The 12,172-nt window shown below is 39.8% G+C and overlaps 1 protein-coding gene and 2 long non-coding RNA genes across 3 annotated transcripts; 1 reads left to right on the plus strand and 2 right to left on the minus strand.

Moving 5' to 3' along the window:
* Positions 1-748: 748 nt before the first annotated feature.
* Positions 749-3,560, minus strand: LOC131607372 (uncharacterized). The gene is made up of 3 exons (XR_009285272.1): positions 2,914-3,560; positions 2,686-2,820; positions 749-959 (listed from the first exon to the last, which is right to left on the minus strand). It is a non-coding gene; the product is annotated as an uncharacterized LOC131607372 (long non-coding RNA).
* Positions 3,561-6,813: 3,253 nt separating this feature from the next.
* LOC131607373 (uncharacterized) lies at positions 6,814-9,186 on the minus strand. Its single transcript, XR_009285273.1, has 3 exons — positions 8,979-9,186; positions 8,751-8,885; positions 6,814-7,024 (listed from the first exon to the last, which is right to left on the minus strand). It is a non-coding gene; the product is annotated as an uncharacterized LOC131607373 (long non-coding RNA).
* Positions 9,187-11,481: 2,295 nt separating this feature from the next.
* Positions 11,482-11,868, plus strand: LOC131605459 (elongation factor 1-alpha-like). The gene has a single exon (XM_058877809.1). The coding sequence runs from the start codon at positions 11,482-11,484 to the stop codon at positions 11,866-11,868; it is 387 nt and encodes a 128-aa protein (XP_058733792.1).
* The last annotated feature ends 304 nt before the right edge of the window (positions 11,869-12,172 follow it).

Genomic DNA, 12,172 nt, shown 5'->3' on the forward strand with positions numbered 1-12,172 from the left:
TCATGTATGTTTTCTTTCGACCCACTCGTACACAAGAACATTTGTTGGCTTGATTGTTGTTCTCTCATCTTGTGGGTCTGTCAAAAATTCACAAGCGTTTCTTTCTTCACAAATACCCTAGCACGCCTAAATATATCAAATAAGACATCCCTTATAAAGTCATGTTGGTATTTGAATCCTTGTAGCTCCTTATAAATAATGACATGTTCTCCAAATGAATTCAAATCTACACACATAAGTTTCTCTCCATCCCAATCGTACACCAGAACATTTGTGTGTCTAATTGTCGATCTTTCATCCTGTGGGTCTGTCAACAAGTTCACAAGCTCTCCTTTCTTCACATCTATCTCAACATGTCTAAATATATTAAATAAGACACCTCTAATAAAGTCATGTTGATATTTGAATTCTGGTAGCTCCTTACCATGAATGACATGTTTTCCAAATGTATCCAAGCACGCTTTGCGGCATACGAGACAAACATCATCAACAAAAAATAAAAGAAATCATAAGTCGGTATTTAAGGATGGTACGGTACCTTACCAGAGACATATATATACTGGCTTAGACCATCAATACGAATAACAAGGATAAAATCTTGAGCACGTGCTTCTTGCCATCAACAAAAAATTGCTTTTTGTCTTGTGGTCATGTCAAACTTTACATCCATGTTCCGAACATTTTTACTAAATAGAACACTCACTAGTTGTAACACCCCATACATAACTGACTAGTATATTATGCATGAAACGTTAAAATTGATATTGAGTACATACAAAAGCTATGGATACAAGATGATCCATTTAGATTACAACATGAAATAATAATAATAATTACAAAACATGTGTCTTCAATGGATCTTGCACAGCGGAATGTCAAAACCAACGAGGTCTTCGAGCCAACACCACTTCCAAGTCTCCAGTCCAAACCTGTTACTGACCAAACGCTACTAACTGCACCTGAAAAAAATATAAGTTGATTGGGGTGAGATTACTAAATCTCAGTGAGTCCTCCTATCCTATGGGTCCTCTCGGTTCTACAGGGTACATGCATCAACAGAACCGAATCCACCATTGATCCGGGGTTTCTCCTCACATCCGGTACAAGTACGGGGCAAACACATGAATCGTCCACCATAGGAGTCATCATATCACAAGTACACAAATAGTATACAAACACGTATGCAGACCCATACCCATGTACGGGGAATCCAGAAGTGGTAACAACCAACTACCAAGGCTGCACGCACACCCTCGGTGGGTTCACCCATGCCTATTTGTCAAGAGACTTGCACAAGCACCCTGCAAGAGTGATTAAATGGGTTCGCACAAGCCTACTTGGCTGCGAGATGACCTTGCCTAAGAGGCGACACCGTCCCATTAACCATCTGTACGCACGTGGTGTTAACAGCAAGTGCAACACGCCGTCTCGACGCATGAGCCCATCCGGGTAGGAACCTAATGATGTAGCCTACATGGCATCACTAGAGATGGTTTACCTGTTATGCGTAGGCTTACTTAGCCGCATAACGCCATCATACCGAGCACGCGAGTGTGTATACAGCAAGTGAGTAAAATGCCTCCAGACCCTCACAAGCACACTGCAACGGTAGTTCAGGTGTGTTAATCATACCAAGAACGCCAATGTATCACGCCTTTGGGAAACGCCCTGAAAGACCCCGCAGGTACATCGCAATGGTATCTTTGGAAACTAGTCCATACACAATGGTGCCTTACCACCTAGTAGTGGCCCACTTCGATTCTAGCATACCACACGCATAACAAGCGTCAATCACACAATACAATCAATCCCGAATGTTTAACCGAAACAACGGGAATTAATGATCATTATCACACAAGGCATCATGCCACAAACAAACAACCATTTCCGAACGTCAATCGAACGGACGGATAAACATAATATGATCATCATAAAGCATATCAATATAATGCATTAATTATTGATCCGCATATTGAGAATCAACACATCCATGATCATTAACATCATTAACATGTTCAATTATAATTTAAACAAGTCTCACACGACTAAGGAGGCGTTCGGTTCTCTATTCGGAACAGAACTGCTCTCGGGGGAATTAGTAATGTAAAATCTCGCCCGACGAGGTTCACTAAGTAGGGTTCCAATATTATTAAATCACACATTCTGGTTTGGGGACCAATTTTATTAGAAAGTACACGTCGCTAGCTTTCCAACGATATAAAGTTTGCGTAATTCCGATACCCGAGCAGAAAGTTACGAATTTCCGAAGTTTGCTGATTTTTGCACTTTTGCCCAGGGTAACCGGTTACCCAGAAGCCAGTAACCGGTTACTGACATGAAAAATGCCCAGAAACGCAAATTTACACAGAGTAACCGGTTACCCAAATGCCAGTAACCGATTACCCTGAAGCAGAATCAATTTTCTGCATTTTAAGGGTTCTATAACAGTTCCAAACACCCTATAATTGATCCCTTACACTTGTATAAAAGTCCAAACGAAATTGTATCACACAAATGCAATTAGAAACATCAGCATGCAAAGATTAGAGCAAGTGAACAACTTTGCATCATATGAACACATTTAGGAACATCAACATACAAGTTCATGGATTATTCTCACAAAATCCCTAACCCCAATTATAACCCTAACATGCAAATTCCCCAAGCCACTATCTAAGGACTCACCTTGGATTAATAGAGGTTTAGATGGTGTTAATGCAGCCTTTGAACTCCACTCTTGCCCAAAGGTTCACCTTCTTCATCATCAAATTCGCAGCTGCATTCACACACAAACTCAGCATGGATCACTCCACTTCAAACCTGCTTATTTCCCTCAAAACAGAACCCATGAATGCGAAATAGTATATCAAATCGAAGGGAATTTCGTTAGCTATCCAAAACTTCAAGAATTACCTCAATCGGAGCTGTGAGCAGAGAGTTATGGCACTTTTAGTGGAGGCTGTCCATGGGTTGCGAAAATGCAAAGGATGAACATAAGCTCTTCTTTCTCCTCCATGCTCTTAAGCTCTTTTCTCATAAATTCTGATTTTTGTAAGTCTTCCACCAAACATGGCCTTATGTTCACATGCAAGTGATGTTTATGGTCTCTTTTATCCTCCAACTAAGTGGTATTTACCACTTTGCCATCTAGTTCATTTCTAACCAAACTCTTGATTCTAACCATTCTAAATAAAAATCTTTTCTTAGAAATTTCTCAATAATGCTTAGTGTTATATTGACACTAAGTTGTCATAAGGTCTCACTATTTATTCTTGTTTTGAGAAATAGAGATGTTACATTCTTCCCCCCTTAAATAGAATTCGTCCTCGAATTCCTTTTGATCACCACGAAAACCAACCATTGGTCTATCCAATCAAGTGAAATAATGTTACTCACCTTCGTCCTTAGATAATCTCACTACTCTGTCCGAGGATCATTCGGTACGAAGAAACATAATCTGTCAATTTACTTGCGTCCCACTATACATGGCCAGAAACTCTAATCCTCATGTAACCCATCTCTGCAGATACTTCATCTTAACACACCCCGGAGAAGATTCTTCCACTGATGTCGATATCCTTCGTTTCATTCTCTGGTGTGTTCACCCTCGTTCAACAAACATTACTGATTCACTCAGCTCGTTGAATTATTTCCCACTTGAGAATTACCGCCACAATGTCACTTCTGCGACAACACTTCAAGTTATTCTCCACTCGAGTCCATACAATGTCATTAGGTGATCTCCAAATTCCTTGGTCTTAACCTCTGGTTCCCAAAGTTTTAGGATGATTGTCCCAAATTTACCTTTACTCATACAACTGAATCTCCTTACTTTAACCCTTACTCCAGTCTAGACATAACAACTGTCATCATAGACCGCGAAGGTGCAATCATCTTGCAACTATAGCCTTGACATTCGAAAACTTTGAACAAGATTCTACTAATAAGACGCGAAATTCAACAACTGACCTGTAACCATTGTACCAGTCTTCATGTACAATCATAGTACACAAGGCGTAACCACAAAGAGCTTGCGCCAACTAAAAGTCCTCTCTAGCCTTCAGCATTTCGACGGTCTGATACTCAGTCGAACCCTTGTGACTTGCAAGCTAAACTGATGACCTACGAACATTGAACCGCATGCCATCCACAAAAATGTATTCCCAAGTTGGTCCATTGACAACACCTCTCGAGTTTATGGTGGATCCTCGAGAGACTGGAATGAACAAAACACTGTTTCAACAATTTGCCTTAGGAAGATACTTTCATCCCAACATAAAATCCTACAAATAGTCCGTTCGTTCCTACCTCAGACTTATCTGATTCTTCCTTGATCTGTTGCGCTACTCTGATTCCAACAAGTCACACACCTTGAAATCCTCTGAGTCACGTTATATCCATAATTCACTTAGTTTCCATTAATACACAATAATTCCTTATCCATAGTTGTCCAATTACAACACATGCCAGGACTCCATATACATCCATCATCGACTACTACTCTTCAAAGTTGCATACTCTCCAGAATCAAGCTTCTACTTACTCTGCCATTCCATATAGTTCATCTACCACAACTTAGGTACACGTTTCGATCTCAGGACATTGAAACCCAAAAATTCACTGACTTAGAGGTTCGTCCCTGTCACTGATTTCCACAGCGTACAACTGCTATGTTTTTCCCTTCTAACAAGTCTGGTTGCTTAGCCGGTATAATAAACCCTTTAAAACGTACTACAGCTCATGATAACTCTAGCAGTTCTACACAACTTTTACCCAACCATACACCTTCATTCCCTTAGCGTAGTATCACCTCTGATAACTCGTGTGACTTACTGATATAACAATACTCCCATAGCCACACTCCATCCACACAGTCATCTAACGTATGTTCCACCTCTGAATCAGACACTGAACTGACTTCCTCAGCGGTTGCATCCTTCATTGCAGTGCTTCCAACGGTCTGAGTGCAGCCACAATGCAAGAAATTGCACTTTGCACTTTGCACTTCGAACATCTCTCTTATAAACTCCTTAGCAGTACTCAAACCAAAATGTCCATGCTTTACCAAGATTAACACTTCTCCATTCAGAGTATCTAGCAATACCTTACCGGACACATCACACATCGAGCCGATCCAAGATACAATTTGCATATTCCATCACCGGTCGCCAATGGTACATGATAGCCACTCACCATGCTGACCAGGATATCATGGTCGCACATAAGTTTCACTCTAGACACTCATGCAAAATTGCCAACTTAACACTTCATGAAACGAGAACGTCCCCAAGGTACCATCTGACTCTAACTTGCACGAGTACGATCATTCAGAGTCTCTATAAGCATAGTATCGGGTCTCGATCCATCTCACCATCGCCTGTCTAGTTATTCCCCTACTATCGAGCGCGACGTATGGATCCTTATCCTACATACCTTATGAGAGTTTGGATCTGTGTCTCATGAGTGCCGAATCAGAATTCTACCTTGAACTTCAGATCACCTTTATCCCACACATGTCGGAAAAAGGATTACTCACGCATCTTGTGCACGATAGCGATACTATGGCATTATACCCGTCTGGTAGTACCAACATGGTGGTCCAACTCCAAGGCCATGTATCCAGGTAAACTACCTTAGTGGCGTATAATGACCCACACGAGTATCCTATTATCACAACCGACAAGTGTCTGAACAGGCTTCCAATAGTCTCATCGTTCCTCAAGTCCTTCGAATCACACTCCTCATGATGCTAAAACCTGAGAGTGCTACACACCAAGGTTTACTTACTCGGAAAGCCAACACGGCAAGCACGAAAATTTGAAGTTCAACCTCGGATCACCATGCAGTGCGCGTACCCACTCGTCCCACGCATGCATGAGATTCCAAGGATAATTCAGTTCAGATAGGAATACTATGGTTCCTAACAACCAACATAACTGCGATCACCCTACTGACGTTCCGGATAGATCTTAGTCCTTACTCGCCTGAACACTCAACGCCAAGCGTAGTTCTATGGCTTCACTCGGGGTCAGACGAACAACAACTAACAAGAACTCAGGTCACTGCATTTCACGCTTCTACATCATTTCATATTCCATCTAGCGTAGTTCTAGAACTTAAATAAAAATGATAAGAACGGAAATGCATGCCCTCTTCCACCGACAAGGTAATCAAGCTTCGCCAATCTTAAGCTACCACACTCGTACATTCCACCAACATCTACTAGGTAACTACTCTCGCTTAGGGTACTTCGAGTTAAATCAAGATCTAATACTTCATCCATCCAATTATTGTCCGTACCAGCGCAATTAGAAAGGTCTAACTCTTCTGTCCGCATTTCCAGAGGCCATTCTGTCCTATCAGCTCATCAGTCGCACTTAACACCGGAAGCATCATCATTACTAAATCCTACTAATTCACAGCTCAACACCTTGGTAGTTCGGGTATTACTCCTTTGCGTAAAACGCTCCTCTTACTTCTGACAACTCCAATATCCCTTCTACTTACATCGTTTAATAAATCCAACTTCCATATACAATTCACCACCCAACCGATCCTTGCTACTTGGGTTCACAATCTTACAGGTATCGAGTCCTCGTGGCGGCTCTGCCGTAATCCTACTGTCTCACACTCAGTCAATGAGTTGATCAAGTTCAACAACTGAATGAGATGTCAGTAAAATCAGGCTGGCAACACACACTTGAGAGGAGGAAAAGGAATCGCTAGTGATGTCTCATGGCTCGGCCGAGAATCGACCTGCTCTGATACCAACTGGAACACCCCATACATAACTGACTAGTATATTATGCATGAAACGTTAAAATTGATATTGAGTACATACAAAAGCTATGGATACAAGATGATCCATTTAGATTACAACATGAAATAATAATAATAATTACAAAACATGTGTCTTCAATGGATCTTGCACAGCGGAATGTCAAAACCAACGAGGTCTTCGAGCCAACACCACTTCCAAGTCTCCAGTCCAAACCTGTTACTGACCAAACGCTACTAACTGCACCTGAAAAAAATATAAGTTGATTGGGGTGAGATTACTAAATCTCAGTGAGTCCTCCTATCCTATGGGTCCTCTCGGTTCTACAGGGTACATGCATCAACAGAACCGAATCCACCATTGATCCGGGGTTTCTCCTCACATCCGGTACAAGTACGGGGCAAACACATGAATCGTCCACCATAGGAGTCATCATATCACAAGTACACAAATAGTATACAAACACGTATGCAGACCCATACCCATGTACGGGGAATCCAGAAGTGGTAACAACCAACTACCAAGGCTGCACGCACACCCTCGGTGGGTTCACCCATGCCTATTTGTCAAGAGACTTGCACAAGCACCCTGCAAGAGTGATTAAATGGGTTCGCACAAGCCTACTTGGCTGCGAGATGACCTTGCCTAAGAGGCGACACCGTCCCATTAACCATCTGTACGCACGTGGTGTTAACAGCAAGTGCAACACGCCGTCTCGACGCATGAGCCCATCCGGGTAGGAACCTAATGATGTAGCCTACATGGCATCACTAGAGATGGTTTACCTGTTATGCGTAGGCTTACTTAGCCGCATAACGCCATCATACCGAGCACGCGAGTGTGTATACAGCAAGTGAGTAAAATGCCTCCAGACCCTCACAAGCACACTGCAACGGTAGTTCAGGTGTGTTAATCATACCAAGAACGCCAATGTATCACGCCTTTGGGAAACGCCCTGAAAGACCCCGCAGGTACATCGCAATGGTATCTTTGGAAACTAGTCCATACACAATGGTGCCTTACCACCTAGTAGTGGCCCACTTCGATTCTAGCATACCACACGCATAACAAGCGTCAATCACACAATACAATCAATCCCGAATGTTTAACCGAAACAACGGGAATTAATGATCATTATCACACAAGGCATCATGCCACAAACAAACAACCATTTCCGAACGTCAATCGAACGGACGGATAAACATAATATGATCATCATAAAGCATATCAATATAATGCATTAATTATTGATCCGCATATTGAGAATCAACACATCCATGATCATTAACATCATTAACATGTTCAATTATAATTTAAACAAGTCTCACACGACTAAGGAGGCGTTCGGTTCTCTATTCGGAACAGAACTGCTCTCGGGGGAATTAGTAATGTAAAATCTCGCCCGACGAGGTTCACTAAGTAGGGTTCCAATATTATTAAATCACACATTCTGGTTTGGGGACCAATTTTATTAGAAAGTACACGTCGCTAGCTTTCCAACGATATAAAGTTTGCGTAATTCCGATACCCGAGCAGAAAGTTACGAATTTCCGAAGTTTGCTGATTTTTGCACTTTTGCCCAGGGTAACCGGTTACCCAGAAGCCAGTAACCGGTTACTGACATGAAAAATGCCCAGAAACGCAAATTTACACAGAGTAACCGGTTACCCAAATGCCAGTAACCGATTACCCTGAAGCAGAATCAATTTTCTGCATTTTAAGGGTTCTATAACAGTTCCAAACACCCTATAATTGATCCCTTACACTTGTATAAAAGTCCAAACGAAATTGTATCACACAAATGCAATTAGAAACATCAGCATGCAAAGATTAGAGCAAGTGAACAACTTTGCATCATATGAACACATTTAGGAACATCAACATACAAGTTCATGGATTATTCTCACAAAATCCCTAACCCCAATTATAACCCTAACATGCAAATTCCCCAAGCCACTATCTAAGGACTCACCTTGGATTAATAGAGGTTTAGATGGTGTTAATGCAGCCTTTGAACTCCACTCTTGCCCAAAGGTTCACCTTCTTCATCATCAAATTCGCAGCTGCATTCACACACAAACTCAGCATGGATCACTCCACTTCAAACCTGCTTATTTCCCTCAAAACAGAACCCATGAATGCGAAATAGTATATCAAATCGAAGGGAATTTCGTTAGCTATCCAAAACTTCAAGAATTACCTCAATCGGAGCTGTGAGCAGAGAGTTATGGCACTTTTAGTGGAGGCTGTCCATGGGTTGCGAAAATGCAAAGGATGAACATAAGCTCTTCTTTCTCCTCCATGCTCTTAAGCTCTTTTCTCATAAATTCTGATTTTTGTAAGTCTTCCACCAAACATGGCCTTATGTTCACATGCAAGTGATGTTTATGGTCTCTTTTATCCTCCAACTAAGTGGTATTTACCACTTTGCCATCTAGTTCATTTCTAACCAAACTCTTGATTCTAACCATTCTAAATAAAAATCTTTTCTTAGAAATTTCTCAATAATGCTTAGTGTTATATTGACACTAAGTTGTCATAAGGTCTCACTATTTATTCTTGTTTTGAGAAATAGAGATGTTACACTAGTGCAAAATGAACAATATAATTTTAACATTTACACCCAATATAATAAAAACGGGTGTAATTAAAAAATGCGGTGGCAATTTTGTAAATAAAATAACAATTTAAGTATTAGCAGGTGACAATTTACACCCTATTTTTTAAAAACGGGTGTAAACAAAAAATATTATTATAATCAGATCTCAATTACTCCCTTTAAATTTAAATCGGGTGTAAATTTATATGGACTAAAACAATATTTAATTTTATAACTCCAAATATTAATCTATTTCATGGTAACCTTATTATATAACATGTATTATGATTTATGAAATATATGAAATATACTATGAAATATATGAAAAAGAAACAGAGAATAATAAGTTACCAACACGCAGTTTCAACGTACGTGAAAACGGAAAAGCAATTCTTGCTCCTCTTAAAAGTGCTTATCTAACATGTTTTTCAATCTCTTCCTCGACCAAATCCAATCTGTGGCAGAGCATGGTGATTATTGGAACAAGCGAATGAGAATGAAGTTAAGAGAAACGAAAGATACATGAAGATGATGCCGACACAGATTCATGATGGAATTTGGTACATGCGTTTTTTTTCAAGTGAACTTCAGTTTCAATCTTCTTCATCTCTCTTCTTCAATTGTGTTATGTGATTGTTGTTCAATTATGGTTTATTAACGAATTAGTCATTTCGTAACATGCACACCAAATGTTCGGTGAAATGCCTGAACTGAATTCTTTCTCTTTTTTGTTTGATGGGGAGGGTTCCTATTAATCAACTGATTGATCATTGGAGGGTTCCTATTAATAGGAAAACTAGAATTCTGTCATGGAATTAAGTTGAATTTATTCAAACAAGGTCTGTTTGGATTGATTTATATGAGATTATCTACTCGCATAAGGACTTGTGAGGTTGTTTGAAAGAGCTTACGAAAAATGCTCATGAGTCGTGACATATCTGTAATCTGTTTTCAGCTTATTTCCATTAACTCTCTAGGATTACTTATGAAAACGGCTTATTGCTTATATAAAAGAAGTTGACTTTATTTTATCTGCTAGTATAGAAATAGCTTATACATAAGTATTTATATGATAATAAACTCTTATGCGATAGGCTTGATTATGTGGTTTAACCAAGCGGGGCCTAAGTATTTGAAAAGCAGCTTTCTTATTAATTAAGTGGTTTTCTATATTGCAGGTTTCTGAGATTCTTAAATACTATAACTCCAGAAACCTGGCTGTCCTACATTAAAAGTTGTATTAATTAAGTGGTCCAAAAGTAAACAATTGTACTGCAGTTTTGCCATAGCCACTTTCGTTCGCACCGGAAGCTTTAGAAGGTGTTAATGACATATATCTTTGTAATCGACTTAAATTTTTTTCCTCATAATTTTAAACTCTTCATGACATGATTAGAAGTATTACTTCGATTTTCAGCCAATCCAGACAATGGTAAAAAAGGTCATCATGTAGCACTTGCTTTCGGTGCAAGTTTTGGTGCTGCATTTGTTATTGTTACTATAGTTGGGCTTCTTGTTTGGTTTTTGGTATAGACACAACCAACTGATATTCTTCGATATTAATGGTTCGTCCTCGCTAAAGCTTATTCACTTTCTTTATATACGTCTATTTCATAAATCATAAATCGCCGTATACTAAAAGTTTGTTATTTGACAAAGCATTACGATCCAGAAGTCCGCCTTGGTCATTTGAAAAGATATTCATTCAAAGAGCTTCGTACTGCAACCGACCATTTCAACTCAAAGCACATTCTAGGAAGAGGAGGCTTTGGAATAGTTTACAAAGCTTGCTTGAATGACGGGTCCGTTGTGGCTATTAAATGGCTAAAAGACTATAATGCGGCTGGTGGTGAGATCCAATTTCAAACGGAAGTTGAGACAATAAGTTTGGCTGTTCACCGAAATCTTCTGAGGCTTCGAAGGTTTTGAGGCTGGTATTTCAAAGGATGGTTAGACCCGTGAACATGCTCTCCTTGCTTTCACTCTTGGTGTGAGTCAAATGATTTGTTGTTGCAACAAGGTAATTTTCAGTTTCAGCTTTTGAATAATTCTATATTCTCATAACTAATTTATAGAAATACTAATGGTTTGTTATTGCAAATAGATGGATGCCACTACACCCAAGTACTCCAAGAGTAGGTATGAAGAAATTGTGAAGGAAGTTTCATCCTATATAAAGAAGGTTAGATATAACCCAGATAAAATTCCATTTGTTCCCATCTCTGGTTTTGAGCTTGTTACTAAGATTGACAAACGTTCTGGTAAAGAGATAGAGAAGGAGCCCAAGTTCCTAAAGAATGGTGATGCTGATATTATTAAGATGCTTCCCACCAAGCCCATGGTGGTTGAGACTTTCTCTGAATATCCTCCACTCGGACGATTTGCTGTCAGAGACATGCGTCAAATTGTGGCTGTTGGAGTTATCAAGGCTGTGGAGAAGAAGGATCCAAGTGCATCTAAGATTACCAAGTCAGCACTCAAGAAGAAATGACATGTGCAGGACGATTCAACAAAGAACCTAGTTTCTAAGGCTCTTGTCTCCCATCCAATTCCATGATTCTGTCTGATATCCAGAATCTCTACATTATTGTACAAAATCAGAATGTAGATTTTCACTTTCATGATTTTTAATGGGCTGGGAAATGAAATTTGGTTCGACATTGCTTTTGTCATCTTAGTAACTAATATGTTAGCCTTCATTGCATTTTAGTTGAGCATATCTTTGAGCTGTGGTAGTGCTCAATCTTGACTCTTTATTGCCCCTGAAACATTACGAGTCTCTAATGATGATTTTT

Source organism: Vicia villosa, linkage group LG5 (genome assembly GCF_029867415.1).
Source record: "Vicia villosa cultivar HV-30 ecotype Madison, WI linkage group LG5, Vvil1.0, whole genome shotgun sequence".
Lineage (NCBI taxonomy): Eukaryota > Viridiplantae > Streptophyta > Magnoliopsida > Fabales > Fabaceae > Vicia > Vicia villosa.